Consider the following 27,150-nt stretch of genomic DNA (forward strand, 5'->3'; position numbering starts at 1 on the left):
TTTCTCTAAGAAAGTTGCTGTCTTCTCGGTTTCTTAGTGCTGTTGAATCCCTCCCCCACAAAGCGGGAGAAAGATATTTGTCAGGGCGGTCAGGATGTGACATGCACACAGTGCCTTTGTGGTCTCTAGCACTGTTTCCGGGTCACGTTGGTAGCTGTGTAATGTTGTTGCCTTCTTTCCATATTGGAGATGCTTGCAGAGTTAATCTCCCGCAGCATTTGGGAGATGCCTTTGAAAGCTGACAGCCTCCCGGATTTTCTGCTTTAGAAATTTATTCTTTGAGCCAACTCCTGAGTATTCTGAAAACCTGCCATGGTTTTTGGTTTGGGTTTGCTTTTTGCCACTGCTGACATCTAAGTACACAAGGACTCTGCCCTTCACCACAGCTGAGGGCCACGGTGATTCTCCACGCCCTCAAGAAAACCCAGCCTTCATTGTGAGATCCCCACTGGTAGGCATTTTGCCAGCTTTGAAATGTTCATTTTGAGAGGTTGCAGGGTTATTATCTTGACTTGGTAGGTGTGTTTGTGTTGCCTACAGAGGAAGCACTGCTTCCGTAAAAAGTTTAGTGATCTTAGGAATACTTACTTGACAACGTTTTGCTAATGAAGTAACAATCTTGAAAAATTTTCACCCCCAAATATTTTGGAGACTAAAAGAAAGACATCCAGATTATTAAAAAAAAATTTTAATGTTTATTTATTTTTGAGAGAAAAGGATACAGAGCATGAGCAGGGGAGGGGTCAAGAGAGAGGGAGACACAGAATCTGAAGCAGGCTCCAGGCTCTGAGCTGTCAGCACAGAGCCCGATGAGGGGCTCAAACTTCTGAATCCTGCATGAGATCGTGACCTGAGCTCAGGAGGTCAGAAGCCTAACCAACTGAGCCACCCAGGTGCCCAGACATCCAGATTATTTAAAAACAGATTCCTGGGTTTCTTCCCTTTGGGTTGATTATGTAAAGTATCTGTGTTTCTTGGAAGAATGAAAGTATTTCATTTTTTAGAAAAGTTGGCTTCTCTATATCATGCTAAAGAGGTATCAGACCTCACTTTTCTGAATTTACTTCTAGAATAAATATAGAATAAACAATTGTGGAAGTGTTTTTAATATACCTGACATTTTTGTGAATCCTCTTTCCTACTCAAACTTGCGACTTCACTTTTTTAGAATTCTCTCTAACATTTGAGCTAAAAGTTGAGGGAGATGATAGAGAAAAACCATGCTCTCTGGTGCTAAGAACTGATTGGTATTTTTGAAACCTTTGCTAAGCCATTGTAGATGGCAGTAAGTGTAGAGTAGGCTTAGGTAATAAATGCCAGAGTGATTTTCTTTTACTATCAGAGCAAATAAAATATGTGCAAGCAAATTTCCGGGCCTCACTTCGGTTTTCGGCAGAACTCTTACTTGAGGTTTCATGGACTTTTTCATTTTTAAGAGGCAATAGTGTCTTTTTCCTTGGAGGGCTTACCCCCAGGAAGGCTTTCATCTCTCAGAAGAATTAGGAATTTCAAAAGCTTGAGAGTTTCTTAAGCTGTTGGGTTTCCTCTGTGAGCCTCACCTCCTTCAAGATAATTCACCCCAGATTCACTTCACACACACACACACACACACACACACACACACACACACGCAGGACTTTTCTCTTCTTAGGCCTGAGCCTCAGTTTTGCCCTGAATGGTTTATCCCCTCCGTACAGCACATGGAGGGAGCGCTCTTGGTGGTTCTCTGGGGAAGCAAGTATGTCTGTGACCCCCTTACCAGGGCTGATCTGCGTGGCTGCTGTGTGGAGAACAGTGCACGTGTTTTGTTAGAGAGTCCCCTAATTCAGGCTTGTTGTCCCGTCTCCTCACCATGGCACTCTGAGTAGTGTAGCAACATGACAACCTTCTCTCTTTCTTTCTCTCTCGTAAATCAGACCCGAGGGAGGAGCACTTTCACTTCCTTTATAGAATGGAATGTGGTGTCACAGGGACTCCTTGTGGTGAGTAAACCCTGATTTTTCCTTCTATTCTCTTGGCCAAATTGACATCCGTGCAAACAAATATTAATTATAACGGAAATGACAAAAACAGCATAGGCAGACATCCCCTTTTGAGGATGGACACCCGAAGAAAATGTCCTTTACTTGCTCCTAAAGCTCTGTCCACGTTTTTTCAGGCTTTGACCATGATCTCACCCAACCTAGAAAAATCACTCAGTAAAATGATCTTTAATTACACTCGTTGGTCCAGATTTGACAGCAATACTTTCTCCTCGATGCCTCGGCAGTCAGCTGAGGCGGCTCACCCCCTTCCGTATCAGCCGTTTGTATTGTGCATTACTCTAGATAGTGAGCATAGCTTTATTAAACCTGTGGGTTTTCTCCTTGTGTAGTGTGAAGGCATTTTAAAACCCAAGGAAGCACTTATAGCCATTCAATTTAAGCATTAGTAATTATTTTCCTACTGTATGTCAGGAGAACTTAAGATTTAAAATACTATTTCTTCATTAAGAAAAATATATTTTTTTAATTAAAAAAAATTTTTTAATGTTTATTTTTGAGAGAGAGAGAGAGAGAGAGAGAGAGCACAAGCAGCGGAGAGGCAGAGGGGGAGAGGGAGACACAGAATCTGAAACAGGCTTCAGGCCCTGAGCTGTCAGCACAGAACCTGACGCAGGGCTTGAACCCATGAACCATGAGATCATGACCTGAGCCAAAGTTGGACACCTCACCAACCTACTGAGCCACCCAGGTGCCCCAAGGAAAATTTCTTAATTGAAATACTGTATTTGAATTTGCTTCAAAATTATAAAAGAACTTCTTTTTTAAAAATGGGAACCATATAATATTTTATACTTTTTAAAAATTTTGCATTCTTTTAGTTATATTACAAATAGCTAAAAGTGTTCAGAGAGAAAGAAAGAAAGATTCAGTCTATGTATTTTATAATGAAATGTCTCATGCTGATAGCTCAACATGTTTCTCCACCAATTTGAAAATCAACCAGGCGGGGTTTTTTCTTGCTCGTTTGTGTTACCTTTTCTTTTTCCTTGATCTTTCTGTATGCTACCACTTTTTACTTTAGTATCAGCATGTTACCTGCTGGAGCAGAAGGAAGGAGCATACCTACACCCTGTCTGTCCACCGCATTGTTCGGTCCCCACGCATCTCTGAGCCCTTTGGACCAGTGGCAGTGCTTTCATAGACAATTGTGCATGTCCAGTGGAAGTGTTTGAATGAGTAAAAGGTGAAATTTGGAAATGAGAAAACATGGTTTCTGTATGAGTGGCTTGACATGAAAATTTTCAAAATATTTTAAGTTCTGTTGAATATCTTGTTTGATGTTCCTGGTCTTGCGATAACTCACAGCCAAGCCCATACATCAGATGAGTGGCTTTTTCACTAGGTCCAACAGCTTCCTCCACTTATTTATGTGTTCACGTAGGATTGTCAGCATTTGCAAAATGAATTGCTAGTAACTACCACTTAACAGACATTTATAAGGAAGAACTTGAGCCTGACAGTATTGCTTGAAAGCCCATTCCAAGTTGACTGGCAAGGCTGTGGATAAGCTTCTTACTGAGTTGGAAATGCTTATCAGAGAGTCGTCTAAAAATATCCTGATGGAGAGAGAAACATATACTGGGCCTGGTTCAAGTTTCTTTAATCCTGTGAACTCATTCTGAGGCTAGGGCTTTTCTTACTCAGAGATGCTGTGATCTACACAGATACCTTTTAAGATGGCACCTTAGGAATAATTTCTATTTTTACAACTTTCCTTTAACATTAACAGGGATGTTTATATGAAAACAAGATTGTTTCTTAGGAGGTCTGCTACTTTTATACTTTATTTGAATAATACTCCTTAATTTTGAGAATCCGAGTTCTCTCTGGAGCAACCCCTTATGACCTTAGTAGTGGAGGTTTTCACCGGAGCTGGGAGCTCACAGAAAGTAGTGGGTCCAGTGGAATATGATCTTGTTTTGTTTTGTTTTTAGAAATAAAGGACAAAAATGATGATATATTTGCTGTTAAGCGCAAAATTTTTCCAGATGAGATGTCAGTACAGTGATAATATAGTATTAAATTATACCAAAAGAGAAAGGGTCCCAATTTGTTGATTTAAAAGTTCTTCTATTTATTTATTTTTAACATTTATTAATTTTCGAGAGACAAGAGACAGAGCATGAGTGGGGGAGGGACATAGAGAGCGGGAAACACAGAATCTGAAGCAGGCTCCAGGCTCTGAACTGTTAGCACAGAGCCCGACGTGGGGCTCGAACCTGTGACCCTGAGATCATTACCTGAGCTGAAGTTGGACGCTCAACCAACTGAGCCACCTAGGTGCCCCAATTTTAGAAGTTCTTTTAAAGTAAAGTCTAGAATGGTGGCTGGTAATAGGCCAGAAAATGCCTTCTGGAGCCAGACTGCCAAGGTTCAAATCCTTACTCCTCCATTTCTTGACTGAGTACTTGTCCAGCTGTGGGCACATTCTTGACTGCACTTTGCCTCATCTGTAAGACTGAGATGGAGATAGTATCTTGCCAATAAGATTATTGTGAATATGGAAATGAGTGTATTCCAAGCACCTAGAACAGTGACTGCCACGTGGTAACTGAATTGTAACATAAGGTGTTTCTACAACATTTCTATTGTTTTTGCCACCTGGCTTAATCCTAGGCAAAATAAAGCTAAACTAAGTTGTTTATGCTTAATTGTGAATTGTTATCATCTTCATTCAAAATTGTGTCCTATTGTGTGCTGTTTGGGGGTGTATTTTTCCAATGTTTGGTAGCTCTAATTTCCAACAATGACTTGTAATTAGTAACAATATTCCTTCATAGATGTACCAACACATTGGTCCTTTGTTGTAAATGTTTATAAAGACACATAATTGCCTTTTTAAAGCCCTTTGTCTCTTAAATAAAATTACTTTGGCTGAAATCACTTAACTAAGTGTCAATCTATTACCAAAAGTTCTAAGTATAGTTTTCTTACTTTAATTAGTAATCAAAATCACTGTGGTAATTAATGCAGATTAATTAATACTGCCCTACTTTGGGTACCTATCATTTTCTTTCATTCATAAAACATGACCTGTAGTTCCTAAATACAGAGGCCCACGACCCTTGGTGACTTGTGATATTCAGCACCCGCAAGGCTGTGCCTGCGCTTCTGAAGAAGTTGGGTGGTGAACTCCGTACCGATGCCATTCTGTCCCCTGGCTGTCCTGGGGGGGCGGGCAGTGTCACATAGGCCAGGTGTTCAAAATCTCCTCTTCTCAATGTTTGAATTAAAAAAATGTTTAGTTCCAACTCTCAGCAAATGTAATGCCTCTTCTGTTTTTAATCTTGTGGGAGTAGGGGCAGAGAATTGCCTTGATAATTGAATAGCCCTTGACAGAGATCTCTGTTCTGGGCTGGGAGATGGGAGGTGAAGGTCACTCTGGGCCATGAAGAGAAACAGCCAGAATCCACTTGGGAGAGAGGAACAGCACTGGAAACAAGAGTCAGGAGAACAGGGAAATAGTGATAGAGATTGATCAGCTTTGTCCTTGAAACTTCAGCTGCTAAGAACGGTTTCCATTGGTTTGTCAGTTTCTAGCGCTGGTCTCAAGACCTACAGTCTGACATAGACTGACGCTGACCTGTCTCCCCATTTGGACTCCCTGCTTCAGTTCACTATCTTCCTTCGAAACCTTTGTAGACCTAGTTCTCACAGAAATTGCTTCTTTTCAGGACTTTGCAGTATCCCGTGTTCTCTTTGTGAACAGATCAAAATCATATCTGACTGAAAACTCCATGTGGTATATTCATTATAGAAAATAAGAATGAGGTCCTGTATCAACTGCTTACGGAGCTGGTGCTGCAAACTTCATTTGTAAAAATGTTTCGCTGTTTGTGTAAAACAGTGTTTCAGGTGATAGTTGGGGAGACTTGCAGATTCTTGATGAACTCTGCAAGACTGTGAAAGAGAAGAGCCCCTGATCCAAATGTGCACAGTGGTTAGGAAAGAGCCTCAGAGAATAGGTCACCAGGCAATACCGAGTCTGTGGAGTGAGACCTTAGGATGTCAAGCGAGGGCCTGCTGGGAGATGAGCTGACCCCTTAGTTTGGTGCTAGAATGTTGTCCCCAGGGTGGAAATGCAGAGATTCGGTCATTCCTGAAGAAAGTGCTGAAGGCTTTTGTTGATTACACTGGGCAGAAAGGCTGTGCAGACAGTAGATGGAGCATTTCCTGTCCCGAGGAATTTGCGGGAGACTTAGAGCTGCTTCCAGTAGAATCACGGGAATTTCACTGAATGAAATCTTAAAGTTCCTCTTTTCTGTGTGTGTGTGGTGGTTTGTTTTTTTTTTTTTAACCTGTGTCTTAGTAAGATGATGCCATGTACAGTTTAGACGCTCTTTATGTTCTGACCTCTGAAGTGTCGGGGAGGAAACCTTCTTTTTCCCTTTCTAGATTTTTTGGCTGATAATAAACCTGCCATAACACAGACTAAAAAGAGAAAAATTTGATTTCATGCGTACAGGAGCTCATAAAAATATGAGACTCAAAGGAGTGCCCAAGCAGGGAGCTTCTATACCTTTAAGACAAAGAAAGAGTACATTTCTGAAGAATTAACAAGACCCCGCCATTTGGGCTTGGGGTAGCAAGGTAATGAAGAAGTGACGAGGGTTGCTTATACAGCCTTCTCAGTGCTGGATTTCTTATCTCTGGTGATACGGATGCCTTCTGTGTCGCTCTGGGTGCAAGGAGGGTACCATTCATGGGGGAATTTATCTCCTGCTTTCAAGGGGACAGAAGAGGTCAGCTGTCCTTGTTATCAGCTGTTTCTTCAGTCACTTTAATTCTAAATAATATGCCACATTGGCATACTTGGGGGTAGACTGCCTTGAAACCCCATCTGAAGTAAACAATGATTCTGCCCATATTAATGAGTAAAACAAATTTTCAACTTGGGTCAAGCGAATAAGAAAAAGATACGGGGGAAGAATTCACAGAAAATATAAGTAACTTAAATATATAAAGAAATGCCTCTTTCCCATTGGGAAAAATCAACTGGAAGAACGCTAGATGCTATTTGCAGTGGGATGGGCAGAGATCCAAAAGTGTCTAGCCCTGGACTGATGCACTTGGGCTTCCTCATAAGCTACTAGTGGATGTGAAAATTGGTACAGCCTTCAGAGAAGGAAGTTCGGCTGCTTCTGTCCCGGGAACATACCCGTCAAGTCCAATTTTAGAAGTTTATCCTGTAGATATATTTTCATATATGAGGCATGACATGTACATGGCCTCACGGTTTGTGGTGGCAGAAGACTGGACATCTGCCAGCGGTGTTAGGTGGATCATGGCACGTCCACCCAGTGGACATGACGCCGTCATGGAAGTGTGAACGCCTTGCAGAGCGACATGGAGGAATCTTCTATGCTGTAAATGAAAAGTGCAGAGCTGCTGTTGTATGATGCGTCGAGCCGGCAGGCTGCAGGGCTTTGAGATGAGGTGAAAGGCTTATGTCGAAATCATGGAAATGAATTGCTTCAAAGCACTTTATCAGCAGACGCCCGCCCTCTGTGTTTGCTTAAGAGGGCCCACTTCTAATAGTAATTCTGGTTTCACATCTTTATATCTTGTACTCAACAGAAAACTTCACACTGCTGAGTAGTTAATAGAATTTGTTAGTTCTTAAAAGATCAACGTTAATTCTCATTGTTCTTTTTGTATGCCAGTGCATGTTCAGTAAAGATGATTTCTAGAACACATAAAGAAAAACTCATGTTTTTATTACCTATTGTGTATTTCAGGGACAGACGTCTGCTTCAGCCTGCTCAGGTGTGTGACATCCTGAAGGGTGTCATTTTGGTGATCTGCTATTTCATGATGCACTACGTTGACTATTCCATGATGTATCACCTGATAAGGGGGCAGTCCGTCATCAAGCTATACATCATCTACAATATGCTGGAGGTGAGTCAGGGCCCTCCTGCACCCGCACGGCCGGCCCAGCCTCCCAGGCTCCACAGGCTTGGTTGATGTGCAGACTTGGAGTCTTCTGATACGGATACTTGCTGCCAGCTCTAGCACGGGGACTGTTGTTGGCCTTGATGTTTATGCAGTCACTGGAGACCTTGTTAAAAATGCAGATTCTGATTAAGTGGTTCCTGGCTGAGGCTGGAGAATCTCATCCTGACGAGATGGTGCCCACTGCGGGTCCCGGGTCCCCAGGGCGTGACCTGTCCTCAGGTAGGAGGTGCCCGCTGCCTAGAGCTTAGTCAGTACCCCCCATGAGAATGTAAGTTGTCATTTGGTAGGGAAATTTGTTTGCAAATTCATTGGAAACCCATGTGTACTTTTCACTGGACCTTTAAAAATTATGAAAAAAGGATTATATATGTGTTTGCTATAATAGATTTATATTTTAAAGTGCCTTGGAATTTTTGCATTGAGCAAGCAAACAGAAGTTTCCCAATTTCTCTAAGTACTTAATGTTTTTTAATATATTTCACTTCAAAGCAGTCAACATATGAAAATCTGCTTTCATACAAAAATTAAGCAGCTACACAAAGCAAAAAAAACGTAATGCTTTGCTTTAATAAATTTTTAAAATAGTAAGTAAGCTACCCTAGGTGATAAAAAACTTTTGAGACTCAAATGCATTTTCCTATACTACTTCTTAGGGACACAAGTAAAGTCTACTTATCTTTTAAATGAGCTGGGAAAGGACTTTCCCTAGTGAGTTGGGCACATGGGCTGGTGTGGGGCCTGCTGGCCTGTCTCCTCTGGGACCGCACTCCTGCGCCGGCGCAGGGCTCTCCGTACCCTCACGGCCGTGGAACTCTGGCCGTCCTTACTCCTAAGTTCACTGACCAACGTGATATAAAACACACCCTAGCTTCCTGATTCGAGGCTCGTTGCCTGTGCTCTTGTTTTGCCCCACCAGGTAGGATGCAGATGGTGCGTGTGGGTTTTGGAGGCAGGGTAGCCATCCCAGTCTGCCCCCCGCCCCGGGCCCCTGCCCCATACAGAAGAGCCTGGGCTCATCTCATCTGATCCCTTCGGCCACGTGAGTGGCTCTTCCTGCCAGTGGTCTACTAGTTTTCTTCTCAGCCTTCCCTCACATGGGGTTGTAGGTGCTGAGGGCTTCTTTCTACTCCCAAACATAATGTGCCCCCTAGTTTATGAAGCCCTCTACGGGATGGCCTCAGTACTGTTATTAGAGAATGGGCCTTAAGGAAGAGTCCACAAATTGCTGACCGGAACGGCTGAAACACATCCTCCCTGCAGACAACAGTTGACGACGTGGTTTCAGCATCGTGGACAGGAGTCCAGGCTCTCATCTAGAGGTAGACCGTCTCTGACCGAACGCTGCTGCCTCCGCTCACTGCCTTGCTGTCCTGGATGTGGCTGCAGGCTGCTGAGTGTCTCCAACTCTTACTGTCTCATCTGTGAACCGCGGTGCTAGGGGACTTACGGACGTTCAGTGACGCAGTACATGGGGCTTAGCATGGCACCCTACGTGTGCTGAGCACTCCCTGAGCAGTGGGGGGCTCTTCTGTCTTCATTAGCAAGTATTTAATCGACAATTTCTGCATGTCAAGCACTGCCTTTAGACCCTAAAAATCCAGAGGTGAGCAAAGCCTGTTCTCATGGAGCTTCTGTTCTGCAGGTGGAAAAAGACTGTCAACAAGGAAATGTTAGGAAATGATAAATACCGTGGTGAAATGAACAGAGTGATGGGTTAGAGGCTCTGGGAGCCCAAGGCTGATGATCTGTGTGTGGATGCCCATGCAGCTGAAGCCTGAATGACCTGTGCCCTCCTTTTTTTTTTTTTTAATGTGCTTTTAGTTACTTATCCTTCTATATTCATGGAGATTGGTACCTGAAAATGTTTTTAGGAAGTAAATCTGCATATTATATGCTATATAATTAGTCCCAAATAAATTACAGCTACCATTGTTTACAAATATTAGGTAGAAATACAGTGGGTCAGACTGTATATTTGTCCTAAAGGATTTAAGTTCAGATCCTTAGTCTGAATTTGAAGAATTAAAACCAGAGGATCTATGATTTTGATGTACCTCTTCCTTTTATTTTTGCCACCATGTAAGACACTCCTTGTTATGAATATAGATAATGAGACTGTATACAGGAATTTGAGCACTCACTGTGTGGCGGAGAATAAAGAAATGCCTCTGCATAAGTAAACAAAGATCTCTGTTCTTTTGTAGCTTGCCTTCCAGTGGAATTTAAAAAGAGCTTCAGTATTTGAGTTGCGTCTGAATTGTAGTAACATATTTAGATGGAATATTAAGAAACATGTTTCAAGGAAAAAAAAAAAGGAAACACCTTTCCCATAATCTTTTTCCTTAGGTAGCAGATCGTCTGTTTTCATCATTTGGACAAGATATATTAGATGCTCTCTACTGGACCGCAACAGAGCCTAAAGAGAGAAAAAGAGCCCATATCGGAGTGATTCCTCACTTTTTAATGGCCGTCCTCTATGTCTGTATCCTTCAGGGTTACTGGAAATTTCAAGTCAGTGCATACCTTGCATCATTTTATTTGGTTAGGTGTTTCTCAGATTTAAAAGGGGGAGGGGAGTGTGTCCTGAAGATTAATGTGAAATGTCTTTCTTTTGATACATTGGCCGTAGTAGTAATTATGAGTTAAAGAGCCTCGTGGATGCTTGCTCCCTGGAGCCAGGAGAAAACAGCTCTCGTCTCAGGGTAACGGATTACATGGAAGGACTTGAAGATGCAGCGTTCGTGTTTATACACACTTCAGGTGCACCTGTGTAACTTTCATACCCGCATTGGAATTGTTTGGAAGTTATCTTTAAGCCTATGAATTCTTTGTTAAATCCTAGGGCTTAAAATGTATACAGCTCATCTTAGAGGTAGAATATGAAATTGGTTGAGAGGAATTTTGGAGGTTTTATCTCCCCTATTCCCCCCGTGCCCCGTCTTAAAGCTTTTCTTTTGAAAATCAAAGGCTTTACTGTCTAAACTGTGTGTGTGTGTTTGTACACACGCATGAGTAGCTGCACTTCACTTCCACATGGGGTCAAGACTCCTGAAAGAGTGAGACTTGACAGGGTTGGATTAATACTTGGAAGATGAAGGGATTAAGTGGGAAGATTTCTGTGAGCATAAAAGTGAGGTACGAGTATACGAAGAACAACAGTCATCATCTCCTTTAAATAAGCTAGTCCGCGTGTGATACGAACAGAATGCCTGCAGCTTGTGGACGTTTTCAGAAATGGCATGTGAAGACTCTTCATTACTAGACATTTCTTACTATCTTACATCCCCATCCCCTGTAGAACTACAGAGGCCAGTTGCTTCCAGACTTTTACTTTGCTTTTCTATTTTAGAATGCAAATTAGCTAAGCCACTTTTCTCAGTATTTATCATAATTTATTCCATATATTTATTTATTCCATATATTTAACAAACTTTTCTGAAGGCCTGTTTTCTCTGCCTTTGTTTCACGCGGGTCCCGTCCATCTTACCTGAGAAGCTCGAATCCCCTGTAGCTGATAAAGTAACAAAGCACGAACGCCAGACTGGATTTAGAAAGCATAGCCAGGCCCCCCTCCCACTTTATTCACTTTCAAAACCGTGCAGTTGTATCTGCTGATAGGACATGAAAACGGGCCTTTTCCTTGATGTCGCCCCGCTAGTTCTGCATGCAATTCTCATCATGGTTCAAGCAACTACCCTCAACGTGGCTTTCAACTCCCACAACAAGTCGCTGCTCACCATCATGATGTCCAATAATGTAAGTGTGAGGTTTTATCTAACGTTTTTGAGGTTATATGGACACTCTAGTGGTAATATTCTGGATGGGACAAAATTATTTTTTTCATGTTATTTACTCTCCAGGAAGTTTTATATGTAGCATGTCCATTTTTTAAACTGTTATAATAATAAAAGTCCTTTTTTTGTTTCCTGTTGCAGTTTGTTGAAATTAAAGGAAGTGTTTTCAAGAAGTTTGAAAAGAACAATCTTTTCCAGATGTCAAACAGCGGTATGTACACTTGGCTCCTACAGGCAGCGTTATGCAGGACTATTATGCAGTTCATTCTGAAACTGGGATGTCACATTTCCTCCGGCTCACTGTTTCTTTGACTTAAGCTCTGCTTTCTCTTACTCCCTTAGCATCTTTACTGAGTTGTCTTTTTCTCTAGGATATTGTAATCTCAAGATATTTAAGATAATAAAGAATGAGAAACATTTGTATAGCACCTTACCAGACTTTCGGAGCTCCTTCTTAATCCAGAAATTTCTTTGTAGCAGCTGACATTCCATTTTATAGATGTGGAAACTAACACAGAAAGTAATTTGACCTCCCCAGGGTCACCCACCCAGATGCTAAGAGCAGAATGATGACGTAGCCCTGAGGTTGTCTCTCTGTGCTCAGCTTTTTCAGTTGGGCCACACTGCCTCCTTATTGCCTTGAGAAACATGGGGGTGCAGCTTCTATCCCTGGAGATGTTATCTTTCATAGTTAAGAAAAATCAAAGGAGCTTGGTTCTCAAAGTATAGCCCAGAGAACCCTGGAGAGGTGTCCCTGAGTCCCTGGAAGAGACTTCACCAAGCCAACACTGTTGCATGAAAATATGAACATATGATTTCTCTCTCACCACGCTGACATTTTCACTGTGGTGAAAAATGAGGTTGGGAAAGCCCTAATGAGCTATCCCTGCGCACGCCCCGGAGTGGCTGCCCCTCTGGTGTGACAGTGCCAAATGCTAGCAGGGGTATGGAGTGACGGGCGTCCCCATGCTTGGACGGTGTGAGTGGAAGACACTATAATTGCTCTGGGAAACCTGGCAGTTTCTTATACATTTGAGCATTTGGCTGTCTGTAGCTCAGCAGTGAGAGGACATTCTCACAGAAGACTTCTACCAGAAATACGGCAGCTTCACCCCTAGCGGCTGGACCCTGGAAACACCCAGATGTCCATCATCAAGAAAGCAGAGAAACAAATGGTAGTTGAACCATATTGCGGAACCTTCCTCAGTATACAAAAGAAAAAACGACTGATCTCTATTCAACCATATACAGAGCTGGGATTTCCATTCTAGAATTATGTCAGTGAAACATGGAAATGCCTTACCAATGTAGCACTGTCCTATATATAAATTAGTGTATTTTCTAAACATTTGTACATAATCATACTTTGTGTTCTGACTAAAAATTATACATGCACTATATTATTATTATTTACATGCACTACAGTATTTATATGTTAAACTTCTTTTCAGATATTAAGGAACGATTCACGAATTATGTGCTTTTGCTAATCGTGTGTCTAAGAAACATGGAGCAGTTTTCCTGGAATCCAGGTGTGTAACTCTTGACAAATACAGTGCCTTCGGATTTTACTCTTGAACCAAAAATCATTCTTTTACATGGGATAAGGTGAATATTGCAGAGAACTTCAAAACCGTCCGCCTTCCCACCCCGCGGGCGTGTCGGTAGGAGGGATGGAGTGCGCTCTGAGGTGTGCCCGAGGCCGCGTCCTGGGAAGCGGTCTGCGGCCGGCGCGCCCGCACACCTCGCAGTGGCGTGTCTGGAGCTGCGGACTGGGTGGGTGAGGGCCCTGCCAGGCGCTGCGGCCTCTTGTTACTTGTTTAACTGGAGGGAGCTGGGCTTCTTAAACACAGTCAGCTCTTTCCCATTCACAGGGTTCACCAGAGAAACTTCTTTCTTAACATTTGTCTCTTATTCTTTCACTGCCTGTTAATCAGCATTTTGAATAAAGATAGACTGAAGAAAAATAAAGCAGTAAATTTGGTTACTTATACACCTTTCAATCAGGACTGATAGGAAGTTGTGAAAATTCTATGAATTTTCGGGGTGCCTGGGTGGCTCAGTCAGTTGAGCACCCAACTCTGGATTTTGGCTCAGGTCATGATCCCAGGGCTGTGGGATGGAGCCCCGCATCTGGCTCTGTGCTGGGCATGGAGCCTGCTTAAGATTCTTCTTCACTCTCTCTTGTCCCTCTCTTGTTCCCTCTCCCTCTGCTCCTTCTTTCCTGCTACCTCGCACACTCTCTCTCTCTCTAAAATAAGAATAATAATAATAAAGATTCTATGGATTTTCGTCATCCGTTCACTTAGCAGACGTTTACAAATGGCTGGGCACTGTGGCCCACGTCGACAGCACTATGTGTAGGACTCCCAGGCTGATAGTGAAAACAGACGGGTAGTTAAATACAGTCTGGAAGTGCTGAAGCGAGCTTGGTGGGAAACGGTCATGTGCTCAGGTGTCTCAAGTAATTGAGAGTTTTTTTTATGTCTGACATTTTGATACAACCTTGTTCTTCAGGAACAGGATTGGGTTTTTTTTGCATTTTATTTATCACCCTCAATGCCATGTATATTCCAGGCTTTTAATAACTACTTGTTAATTTATTTTGATTCATTGCTAGTCTGCAGGTACCTGTAAAAAACCAGAAACAGTTGTTAAATGAGATATACAATCTTGGAAATACATTTCCAGAAGTAATTTTCTTGTGAAAAGCATAAGAAGAAATCTATCTCACAGTGGCTTGAGTTCCTACCTGAATGGATCCAAAGCCTACCTGAGTTGTGGCAGCAAAGCCTTCCTCCCAGAGTGGGATTTTCTCTGTGCACCTGCATTCTTGGTTTACAACTGCGGCAGCTAACGTGGTGTCTGCATGAGGCTGGGTAGTGGGCACGCGTGGCTGGTGCCAGCAGAGCCCGCATGGGATCAGCAGCCTTGAAGTGGGACTGTGGTGCCAAAGGACAGTAGCCCTCAGCCTGTGGACAGCTGGATGTTTGAATCATGTTCTCATTTGTCCTGGGACTTGCAGCAAATTGCCTTGGGTCTTCTTTATTACTGCTATGGCAGTGTGATAAAAGGAGCACTTAACATGGGTAAATTCATCATTCTTTCACTCGTTCTTTAGTTTCTTTTTTTAATTTCGTATTTTTTTTTAATCCCACTGGGGCACCAGGGTGGCTTAGTGGTTGAGCAGCCGACTTCGGCTCAGGTCATGATCATACGGCTTGTGAGTTCGAGCCCCATATTGGGCTCTGTGCTGGTAGCTCGGAGCCTGGAACCTGGAACCTGCTTCAGATTCTGTCTCTCTGCCTTTCCCCCACTCACACTGTCTCTCTCTCTCTCTCTCTCTAAAATAAACATTCATAAAACTCATTTATGAAAGCTTCCTATAAGCTTGCAAGACCATGAATAACAGAAGAGTAATGCTAGCTATTTTGTGTGCCAGGCATATTGCACTGTCCGTCTTTATTCTCACAGTGGTGAAATACAGATACTTTTCATTTTGTAGATGAGGAAACTGAAACTTTGGTCATTAAGAAACTTGCCAAAAGTCATGTAGCTAGTTAGTGGCAGAGTTTGATGTGGAAAGAAGTTTCCTAATTCCCAAAACCTCAGCACAATGTCAGACCCACTGAAACTGTCAACACGGATGGCCTGCGCTGTATTCTCCCCACCCTGCCCTCAAGTGCCCAGATCCCAAACTGCCTGCATCCTTCTTGATGTTCCTAACCTTTTTCTTGCTCTTTCACACTCTCACATCCTTCTTCAGGGTCCTAGGAGGTTATTTGTTTGCATTTTTTTATCAGGTACTAGGTACTGAATCAACATTTTAATAAACATGGTAAAGGTGAGCAAGCTTGACAGATGGCATCTGTGGGACACTGAAATAACGATCAGTCTCTTTAATCATAGTGATCAGAGAGGAAGATCATTCCATTGACTTTGGCATATGTCCCGACTGGCACACGAGGCAGCTCTAGAGTTAAAGGATTTTATACCAGGCCTGCCTGATTAGTCATCCTGCCAGTGTGTTGGCTGTGTGAAGGAAGCCAGGGGTTCCACTTACCTCTGTGACCTGCCCTTCAAGGGCTTGGCATAGAGAAAACACACAATAAGTATCTATTGAATGAATTATCCTTTCACTTGATAAAATAGTGTTCTTCTCTTATTAATTGAATGCTAGTTTTGCCTCAGTTATCATTTATTGGCAGCATGATCATTGGGCCCTGCTGAGATTTCAGATTTCTGTGGCTGTCTGTTTAATACTGTTATGATACATGATACTCTGTTCCTATGAAGAGATTTAACTGTCCTTTCCCCTACACTTTCTAGATCACCTCTGGGTGTTGTTTCCAGATGTCTGTATGGTGATTGCATCGGAAACCGCCGTGGATATTGTAAAACATGCCTTCATCACCAAGTTCAATGACATTACTGCAGATGTATGTATTTTAATAACCAATTCAGTCTTTCATGTTGACTACTGCTAGATATTATGAAGTTGTAAAATAACGAGTCCAGGTTTACTGTGTTTAAAAAGATAAGAGTACTAATTCTTTAAACTTAGAATTATAATTTTCAATTTCTAAACATTATTATAGTACAGGAAGTATATTATTTCAATGCCAAACAGTCCTATTCCATACTTCTGGGTGGAGGTATAGATCGGCCAGTAGTTCAGGTCGGAGAAGAGTGTCACTGACTCAGAATCATTATTAACTGTTAATACTATCATAATTTGTTTACTTAAACTTTAAAAAATCCCCTTGTTTCTATTTAAGCATTAGACTATCAAAACTGGTCCTTCTGGTAGGTTTTCAAAAGTATTTTATATTTAAAAATGGATTCTTTCTCCTGTGGTTATAGGTTTCTGAAAAGTTCTAGAAAACAAGAGCCTTATACTCTTGGTGAAAGGATTCGAGAGGTTTGTGTTTCAGCCAGCTGCTCTGTGGAGTTTCCAGAGACAGACATGTGCTGTAGGCTCGTGGTACAAAGCCCTGGGCGTTCCCAGGGCCTTCTCCATTCCTGCCCCAGGTCCAAAATAAACATTCATTTCAGCAGTTTCCTACATTTTATTTGGTTTATACTTTGTCTTATTATGATGCTGTTTCAAAAGGCATAGATTTGAAATCTAAAGTGGTTGCAACTGCTACTATGTATGATTTAAGAGCTTCTGAACGCTTCAACGTATTTACATAAGATTTTGTCTTTTGTAAAGCAGTGATCAAGGAAGTCATTCACTGCTTACTCTCTTGGCTTCCTCAGTACAGAATGGAATCTTCCTCTCAGCATCTGAAGTCAAAATTAATAAACTTGATTCAGTGCGGTTTTTAGTGAAATGTCAGTTTAGAGTCCCTTCATAACTTCTGTGTTCTCTAACTCAGTTTTATATCTTGTGTAGCATTCATTTTTTGAAGAAGGCATCATTATCATTATATAGACAGTCAATTTTTTAACTATTCATTTAAAACGTCAAGTTATTTTATATATATTATAGTATTTAAAGTAGCCACTTTTCCCCAAATTCTAAACTCTCAGGGTCATAATCATTGACTGCTTATCCCTCTTTGAAGGGAAATCTTTGAGAGGCTCGTAAGCATAACAGAGAGGGGAATTAGGGCAGTTTACCCTTACTCTAGGAAAGTAGAGAAACACGACCCAGATGTCTGCTTGGTGATCACATTTTTCCTGGTTAATTATTACATTTTCATCTACAAAGTCTGAATCTGTGCACAGTGTATATTTGCACTATATGACTTAATATTTCACTTTTATTTGTCTTTAGGTCTACAGTGAATATAGAGCCAGCCTTGCTTTTGACCTTGTTAGCAGCCGACAGAAAAATGTGAGCATTATAACAGAGGCATAGTCTGAAGTTAACTGAACAGTGGTTTAATTTAGCGTGGAATATTGGCTAAGGGAGAGTTCTGTAAATTTCAACTTCCTACTTAATTTCTGTTTTTACAGTTTAGTAAAATAATGGTAGTCCTCAATATTAAGCAGGGTATGACTTCTGTAGCATTGTAATAGTTATACAACTTTGGACTTAAACCTTACTATAATGACCATTTAGATAATGTTTACAGTAATTTACTCATTACATAATAGGTGCCAGCTTCTGTTTTTGTGCATAGTCTCACCTCTTGAGAACATTTGCTGTTGATGAGTGGAAGTAAACTTTTTAAATGCCATCATCCTCTCCTTTCTCTGTCTAGGCGTATACTGATTACAGCGACTCTGTGGCACGGAGGATGGGGTTCATTCCTCTCCCACTAGCTGTTTTGGTAAGTTTGTACTTTTTTCCCATTTTTTCTGATGAAATAGCCATCATTATAAAATATTAATTAATGGATTGTCGATAAGTTTATTTCAAAAGGGCTTGATACAAAATGGGAAGGAAATTTTATGTTGGGTCATTATCTTTTTGGATTTTGAGTTGTCCAATAGATAAGTAGTTTTAACAAACTATTTTACGTAATGGCTTTCCAACGAGAGTGCTCAGTTTTGCTTACTCATTTGGCAAAGATTTTTCTTTTTGAATGGATGTGCCCAGTGGCAGCCATTGGCATGGCCACCGTAGCGTGTATTAGCGGAAGTATAAGAAGTCGCTCCATCACTTCTAAAAGGCAGTTTAACAGTGCAATGCTTGGATGCAGTAACTCCAGTTGTAGGAATTTATCCTGAGAAAGTAATTATAAAAGGCACATGATGGTTTATAGGCAAGATTATGCATTGCAGTGGCATTTATAGTAGTAAAAATTTGGAAAGAAATGAAATAGGTAAAATAAATCATGGTATGCTCAAATGAAGAAGTAATCTTTATCCATTATAGCCATTACTTTTTATAAGTTTTCCAGTTTTTACAATGAAAATTTTTACTGTTATACTCAAAATATATTTTTTAAAAGTAATAACACTGAAGTGTATTAGAGCAATCCAAGATATTGTCACCGAACTTGAATAATTTAATGAATTTCTCGGAACAGCCTTGCAGAAAGTTACTAGCCACATTGGGCTGTAATAATATTAATTAAGAAGACTTGCTGGCTACACCTGTATTTGATTATATTCCTTGTTGGCTACCTAGTCTCACATCAAAACAAATGCAACCATCTTTTTGCCAAAGGACATCTAGAATTCTCCTGTAGATGCAAAGTGTCTTGGAAGTCAACTAAGAGGTGTATAAAGAAATTGTAAGTGATACCAACTGTATTTTAGATGAGTTTGCCTGACCTTTTTAGACGATGGGAGATTGATAGAGTTAATGTTATATATATTTCATTGTAACTCTCCAGACAACCACATCCTAAAAATTTCAATTCTGTTAGTACCTTGTTTATTATATAATAGTATATTTTCTTTTGTGTAAGAAAAGGAACTCCTAGCATTTTGGAAAAATGGTATTTTAAAAAGTAAAATTGTTTAAGGTTTAAGAAATTGATAAAATATTAAATTTTTCTACATTTGTTTCCTACAACTGGAATCATGATACATGTAGTGTGAGGATACACCTAGGCTGCCTGACAGATTTTTTTGTTTTAAGGATCGGTTAAGTGATTGGATTTAAATGTGGCCCTTCTTTGCCGAATAATAATTGTCTAGTAATTTATTTGCCAGAAATATCTATTCATAATTAGTATAGATTTTTTAATTTACTATTTTCAACATTTTCTCCAGCCTTTGTTTTATTCCTTAAATGACTTTTTATGGTTGTTATACCAAAGATTGAAGTTTAATAATTGATCAGTGAATGCTTCTGCAGAGCCTCCCATCTTTTCAGAGGGGGTTACGCAGTTATGCAGGGGTCCAGCGGGTCTTCCCCCCAGTGCTTTTCTGACGGAGCTTCAGAGCCAGCCGGTAGCTTTGGAAGATAGCTGGGAGCCTTGAGGAATATTCCAGGGCCTCAGCCTCAGCCTGCACATTCTTCAGCTGAGGCCCACGAATGACAGTGTTTCTCTCTAAATGTTACCTTATGTCCTAAAATGCATTTGTATCCAGGAGAAGCAAAGGAAATTAGGTTTCAAGGTCTTCTAGAAATTAAGCTTTGGACATATGTATCATAAAATTACCTAAGAACATATTTGATAAAAATGAAATTATTTAAGCCTTGAGTGGGGCAGATGGCTTGCCTTCCATACTCGTGAGTAAATCCTAGAGCCATCTCACCTCCCCCACAAGTGTGTGTCCAGTGGGTCCTGTCCCCGGGACAGCCTGCGAGAGAGACGGAGACCTCCGTATCCGTATTCTCTTAGCAGACTGTCACTGGACGTACTAGGTAGTGAGTGCCTTCTGTCTCCACCCAGCTGTTCTGTCACTGAACGCATTTGTAAGACACTGTTTAAAACGAATCTTAACGATACTCATTTAAGACACTCCAGAGGACTTCCATTCGATCATAAGTTCGCATTACTGGCTGTCAGTTACTTGCCCTGACTTTTCCATTTCCAGCCAGCAGTGCCCCAGACCCTGATATGTGGGCACGCTATTAAGCCGAACCTGTCATGTGTAAATATTTTTTGGTGACAGATCCCACCAGATTTATTCAACACACATCCAAGGACAGTGCCATTCGGCCTATATTTCTGTGAGATAAGGAAGAAAATGTGTGTTTAACCATAACTTTCCAAAAGAGACAGAAAATGACCATCCCTTAAATAATTAATTTTGTAATAAATATAATTCAGTTTGTTTTTTAATAGTACAAAACTCCTAAGACTTCCTTTTCTCTCTCCTCCCTGGAAGTTCCTGTGGATTCCTAAAAAGAATCAATGAAAGACAAAAAAAAAAAACAAACAAAAAAAAAACCCACACACAAGAACAAGGGAAATGCCCATCAAATGGTTTTAGCTCTGCTGGGGATACAGCAGCAAGATGAACTCATTTGTATTTTCCAGAGCGACTTTTCATTTTAAAAATCTACTGATTTGCAACTCTGTGAGGTACAAGTAAACGTGTCACTCACGAAACTGGACATAGTGCCTGACTTCACAGTCACCAGCAGCTGCACGTGGCATCCTAGATTTGCCTGAACAGACCCACATCTACCACAGGAACCGTCACAGGTGGTCAGATTGCACAGGAATTGTCAAATCTAGAACGACATACTTGGGTTCAGACACGGGCCTCGGGGGTGCACCCGAAGTGTTAAAACCAGCACAGATAGGTCTTTACTTAAATATTGACTAATGACTCTATGATTATGTGTTTTGTGTGTGTGTGTGTGTTGTTTCGGTTTGTTTCTGGCTAGCTCATCAGAGTCGTCACAAGTTCAATTAAAGTGCAAGGAATCCTGTCTTACGCCTGCGTCATTCTCTTCTATTTTGGGTAAGATTAACTTCTGGAACACGTTTTTGGTTATACAGTACAGTATAGATACAAGATGTAATGGATGTTAGTATCAGCAACCTCACACTACAGCCTTTCTTATGGTCCCAGGGTTCCCCTCAACAGCACCTGCCTCCAGGTGCGTCTGTGACTTGCTAAGATTAAATTAAATGGGCTGCTATTTGGTACTAGTATTAATAGCACTTTAGACTGGATTCTAATCTTTAGTGAAATCAGTCCGTTAAAGCTCTTTCTGCTTAGGATTTCACTTGTACCCATACTTCCTTTCACGATAAACTCTACCATTCCAGTCAGTCTCCTGTGTCAAAAACATCTTTAACTCCATTAATCTGTGGGGCTCCCCGCACCGTGTTTTTGCTCAGGTTCTAGGAGTCAGGACGCCTCCGCATGGTTGTCGGGCATCTGTCCCTGCATTGTCCCAAGCCATGTCCTCCGCACCTTGATTCGTGGCTTTGCTTTGACACTGTGTTGAGGCACATAAGACACTGTGTTGAGGTCTTGATATCTCCCCAGGTCACGCCCCTTCTTTGTACGGCAGGGACTGACTCCCAGCGTCTGAAGCTCAGGGGACCACACACCCCTCTGTTTTTTGACATTAGAACCCTGAGCTCCCCCTCCTCTGGCCCAGATGCTCACACAGCCCTCCAGACTTCTTGGCACTGTGCCTCGTTCAATGAGTGGTGTTGCTGTAATCGCTCCCATGTTTGTTTAACAAAATATTCTTGTATTTTTCTTGTGACATAAACCAGGAAGCGAAGTATGTGTACACTACACCTAAAAACCTTTGTTTAGTTACAGATGTGTGTGCGTAATTTACCAAAGTGGGCATGCTTTAATCCGAATGACTGAAAATTCACGACCTTCCCCTGTGTTTCCCCCTCACCTTGTCACCGTTCCCCCTGATAGTCCAGAGAGGCACACCTGCTCACTGACCTTTCCCCTCGACTGATGTGTCCTGATTGGCCCTGGGTCAGGGTAGTGCCCGGATTACCCTCTCCTCCTCCAAAATCTTTCCCAACCACCGTGTTGGCGAAGTCTTCTTTATTCCTTAACTCCACCAAGCCCAAGACACTCCCTGAGTGCAGACAAGTCAGAATTCAGTTGGCCCTCCTGGCACACAGTACCGCAAACCGCCTCCACCCTTGATTTCAGCCTCTTTCCCTCCAGGCTTACCGCGGCCAAGCTGCAGAGGGAGGCTCCCAGCCTCTGCCCTCCTCCTCTGGGCAGCACGCCTCAGTGAGTGCCCGCCAGGGGCCAGATACTGGTCCCGGGGCAGGACCAGTATCCTGCCTTTGTGGCCCTGAAATTCTAGTGGAAAAATAGACAAGAACCGGGAAAGCAAATCTCTGTAAGATGACGGTTGGTGGTCAGCATCAGGAAGTGCAGTAGGGTAGTGTAAGGAGATGGAAGATGATGTATGCAAGCAGGCAGGGGGCCCTCCCTGGTGAGCTGGTGTTTGCAGTGGAGAGCGGACGGAGTGAGGCAGAGAGCCATGCAGATGCCTGGAAGGGTGGCAGACCCGCAGAGGGGACACAGGACAGCTCTACCAGGAGCAGCAGCGGGGAGCACAGCCGTCCAGGTCCAGACGGGGCACTGGGGAGGGGACCCGGCAGCTCCACTGGGGTTCCAGCCGAGGGAGGGAGGGACCCCTGGAGGCTGCCAAGCAGAGGAGCACGCTAGATCCACTGGCTTTTGGCCAGGGCCACTCTGGAATGGGCTGGAGCGTGCATGGCAAGAGGAGAAGCAGACCTCAGGCCCAAGGTGACCGTGGCTGCTGCCCCTGAGGTGGTCGTGGCCGAGTGGAAATGATTTGTCTGCTGGTGCATGTTTTGACAGTGGAGCCAGACAGGGCTTGCTAAGGACTGTGGATGTGAGGTATAAGGGAATGAAAGGAATTCGTGTGACTTCAGTGTTTGGGGCCCAGGAGGTGGGGTAGTAGGATCACTGTGACTGGGAAGCCTGTAGGAGATGTATGGGGCTGGGGTTTAGTTTTGTTTTCTTCTGATTTTGGAGGGTTGGAGTGGAATGGAGAATTCTGGCGTGGATTTAGTAAGTTTGCAGTCCTGTCAGACTTCCGCCAGGCATGTCAGGGAAGCAGGGGAAGGTAGAAGCAAGGAGTTCCCAGCCACGTCAGGCCTGGGGGTGAGTGGGGAGTGGGGCTGAGGAGCTCTGTGAGGCCCCCCCTCGGTGGTGGCGGTCTCGGCCCCCGGCCCCCGACCCCCGGACTGGAGAGGCTGGGCACAGTGAAGGCAACCTGTCTGCTCCTTGCTTTAGAAACTTTTTTTTTTTAAACATTTATTTTTTACTGAGAGACAGAGAGAGACCGAACATGTGTAGGGGAGGGGCAGAGAGAGAAGGAGACACAGAATCTGAAGCAGGGCCTAGGCTCTGATCTGTCAGCACAGAGCCCAACGTGGGTCTTGAACTCACAAACTGCGAGATCATGACCTGAGCTGAAGTCAGCTGCTTAACCGACTGAGCCACCCAGGCGCCCCTAGAAACTTTTAACTAGAAACAGAATATTGGAAATAACCCAAATACCCAGAAATTAAGGGCTTTGGGGGGCTTTGTTATACATAACCCAAAAGTGATATTTTAAGACCATTAAAATAATGTCACTGAAGAACATTAATTGGTAGTGAAAATATAATAATAACAATGTATTGTTATGTAAAACAACAACAGCATTTAATAAAACAAAACTGGTTAACATTTCTGTGTGCCGAGTACCGTGCTGAGCACTTACTGAAACCGTCTCTTATCCCTGAGTAAGAAACGCACTCAGGTCCACACTGGTTCTAAGCAGCACATCAGGATTTGAACTCAGGCGCTTGGTGCCCAGAATCAGCTGTGGCTCCAAACTCTGGCCTCTCCTGCTTGTTAAATAGCCCCCATTTTTGAACAGTGGGAGGGTATAAAGTAGTCCAGACTCAGAGCAGACACACCCAGAACATAATATACCAAACGTCTCAGTGAACAGCACTGGGGTATGGGGTTCTAAGTTCTTTTTAGCTCATCTGTATTTACTACACACGCTGATTTTGCAGTAAAAGAATAAATACTAAATAATTCGGGACCAGGTAAAGCTTGTAAGTGGTACGGTTTCTTCTTGTACTGAGAACTGAGGAATGTATCAAGCGCTTTCCCTTGTGGGAAAGAAGCCTCAGGAAGTCGGGCTTTCACGGGAACCTCGTCCACCTCAGAAGCAGGCCTCTAACCCTGGGCCAGGCTCCCACCCAGGCCCCTGGCCTCCTCTGCAGCCCTGGTGGGAGACACTGTTGGTGGTCATTGAGATGAATTCCAGCCATGGTCGTTTCTTTCCGGTTCTAGGTTGATCTCCCTCAAAGTCCTTAATAGCATCGTGCTGTTGGGGAAGTCGTGTCAGTATGTGAAGGAGGCCAAGATGGAAGAAAAGTTGTTCCATCCTCCTCCGGCCAGCACGCCGGGCAAACCGCCCCCTAAGTCACAGAATAAATGTAAACCCTCTCAAGGTACGTTCATTCCTTCCCTCCCTGCATGAATCCTTTTCTCCAGAGTTAATGGTCTGAATTCTTTCTCCCTAGTGAAAAAACCACTACTCGGTTGATGTTTGGCATTGCTTTCCAAATTTGATTTCACTTGGCTGAGTCGTCTTTAACGTTTCTGTGTTAGAGCTCACTGCAGACACACCCCATGCAGTGCTCTGAGTTTTTCCATGTAGTCATCGTTCGGTAGACGATTTTTGATCACCTGTTGTTTTGATCACAGCAGGCACAGGGGATACATTGGTGGGGCAGACACGCAGAGCGGTTTCTGACTGTCCGGGAGATCGGGACAGAGAGAGCCAGGGGGCAGTAGTGCCACAGGGAAAACGGGTCCAGAGAGGGGCGTCCAGAGCTCCCCCAGCCAAGGAGACCGCCTTCCCGGGCAGAGCGCCAGCAGCACGTGCGAGCGAGGGCCCAGGGCAGGACCCCACTGGGTGTGTGGAGGGACAGCAAAGGCCAGGGGCTGGAGTGGACCCCTCCCATGGGAGAGGGACTGGAGAGGGCCCCCTGCTGCCTGTTGTGAGGACCGACCATGGCTTTTACTATGTGGGAAGGGGCCATTCCAAGGTTTGGAGCAGGGCGTGACGTGATCCAGCTGACATTTTAAAAGGATCATTCTCGAGCTTTGGGTAAAGTAGACTCAGGAAGAGTAAGCCCAGAGGCAGAGGTCAGTGGGGAGACCGCCTGGCTCAGAGCCGGGGTTAGTGGTGTGAGCAAGGAATGGTGGCCAGATTCTGGAAGGATCTGGAAGAACATGGGATTCGCTGATGAGTTTTACAGTGTGAGACAGAAGAGAAGGAGGATTCCAGGGCTGCTGGCCTGGAATGTTTCGAGGAAGGAAGAAGCAGAACACTGATGTAATATTTGTCATTAGATGGCAGCTCCCTTGGTCACATGACTTTGCATTTAAATGGTTTATTTTTACATATATGGAGCTACTGTGTGCCGGGTGATATATGGGATGCTGGAGATACAAAGGTAAATGAATCGTGCCGCAGGGCCTCACAGACAGGGAGGTGGTAAACGCGGAGAGTCCAGACGGGGCGGTGAAGCTTGTGCTGAATCTCCAGGATGAGACGTGGGTCCAGGTAAAGGTGGGTGGAGAGGGCACTTCAGAAACCCTCCGGCCTGGGCTGAATCTGGAGGCCTGAAAAGCAGCCGGGGCACCAGCAGCTCAGTATTCCGGGTGTGGCGTGTGCTGTGGGAAGGGGCCAAGTCCAGGCTAAAGGCGCCGTGTTCAAGTGTGCTGCCTAGGGAACCAAGAGGAAAGTGAAATCTTGTGCTACAACTTGAAAATCATGTTTGTCATAACAGAGAGCATGTGAATACTCTTGGTGACCCAGATTGCGTCTGTTTTGACCAGGTCAGCAATGGCCAACACGTGTTGCGTTCTCCTGTGCGAGGCGCCTTCAGCACATCGACAGACGAGTGTCAGTTATGTGATCGGGGGTCCAGTCCCATGGGGGCTGGGGGAGGCAAAACCTTTAAGTGCACACCTCAGCTCGAGGCCATTTGCTCCAGAGCCACATACTAAGAAGTGCATTTGGGACAAGAGTGTGAGTGCCCGTGTAGGTCAGGGGACCATGGGCCAGACACTGTTGAGGCAGGTGTTATCAGTCAGGTGGCTCAGGTTCAATTCAAGGGTGAAAAGAGGGGCCAGCTCTGAAAACAGCACCGTGTTCCTCATGTTCTTAAAGAAACAAAGGACATGGTGGGGGTGGGGCAGCAGGCAGGGCAAGAGAACAGCCTCCATGTTCATGGTCGGTCCTGGCAGTGGTTTCTACAGACGTATACGTGTGTCCACACCCATCAGATTATTCATTTTAAATATGTTCAGTTCACATGCTGTCGTCTTTACCTTGATGAGGCTGCTCTCATACAGACTGAATGTGTGATTCAGAGATTGGCGGCCTTGACCCAGCCGTCCCGCAAGCCGGGTTCCAGGGCTCCTGTGACCCAGAGTACACATTTGGGTCTTGTTGATCAGTCTGCTTCACCCTCTGTTTTGAACTTCCCGCAGTTGAACTGCTAAGTCGAGCTAAATTTTACAGCATCTCATTTCAAAAATTTCCCACTCTGTAATAAGAATTTACTTCTAACTGACAAGTGACAGGACTGTCTAATTTGAATTCTTCTGGTCTTACTGGTGGTATTATGTTTGGTTTTTGTCCTGGAAAAAAAAAAAAAGGCCAGTGCTGGTACCCAGAAGAGGTAGGATGTGTTGGAGTCTGCGGCCCCCTGACGCCCTGAGCACAGGAGCCAGTGTTAACTGTGGAGGCCCCAGTCCTCTTAGGACTTGGTGACGCAGGAGGGAGTTTGTTAGAGAGGAGTTCTGATTTTTAAAGTCAGCTCGTGGTGTTATTTGTGGGATACTATCCACAGAAGAGCCCTTCTGCGGAATTTTCTTGAGCAAACGGAAATGGCACAGCCACAGAGTTTCGCCACCAACGTGGCCGCTGACGTGCCACATGCTATTTGGTTATCACT

At 43.4% G+C, this 27,150-nt stretch overlaps 1 protein-coding gene across 4 annotated transcripts in view; it reads left to right on the forward strand.

Moving 5' to 3' along the window:
- Positions 1-27,150, forward strand: part of TAPT1 (transmembrane anterior posterior transformation 1) — a 46,691-nt gene that overhangs the window by 17,245 nt on the left and 2,296 nt on the right. For 3 of the 4 annotated variants that reach the window (XM_029948474.1, XM_029948469.1, XM_029948462.1), the window contains 10 exons: positions 7,784-7,946; positions 10,350-10,485; positions 11,662-11,759; positions 11,939-12,008; positions 13,249-13,329; positions 16,127-16,236; positions 17,580-17,639; positions 18,010-18,078; positions 21,042-21,118; positions 24,470-24,630. In XM_029948474.1, the coding sequence (XP_029804334.1) occupies positions 7,784-7,946; positions 10,350-10,485; positions 11,662-11,759; positions 11,939-12,008; positions 13,249-13,329; positions 16,127-16,236; positions 17,580-17,639; positions 18,010-18,078; positions 21,042-21,118; positions 24,470-24,630 (1,025 nt within the window). Of the gene's footprint in view, positions 1-1,916; positions 1,983-7,783; positions 7,947-10,349; positions 10,486-11,661; positions 11,760-11,938; positions 12,009-13,248; positions 13,330-16,126; positions 16,237-17,579; positions 17,640-18,009; positions 18,079-21,041; positions 21,119-24,469; positions 24,631-27,150 lie in introns of all 4 variants that reach the window. The other variant, XM_029948480.1, reaches the window with a different exon arrangement.

Source organism: Suricata suricatta, chromosome 1 (assembly GCF_006229205.1).
Source record: "Suricata suricatta isolate VVHF042 chromosome 1, meerkat_22Aug2017_6uvM2_HiC, whole genome shotgun sequence".
In the NCBI taxonomy this organism is placed as follows: domain Eukaryota; kingdom Metazoa; phylum Chordata; class Mammalia; order Carnivora; family Herpestidae; genus Suricata; species Suricata suricatta.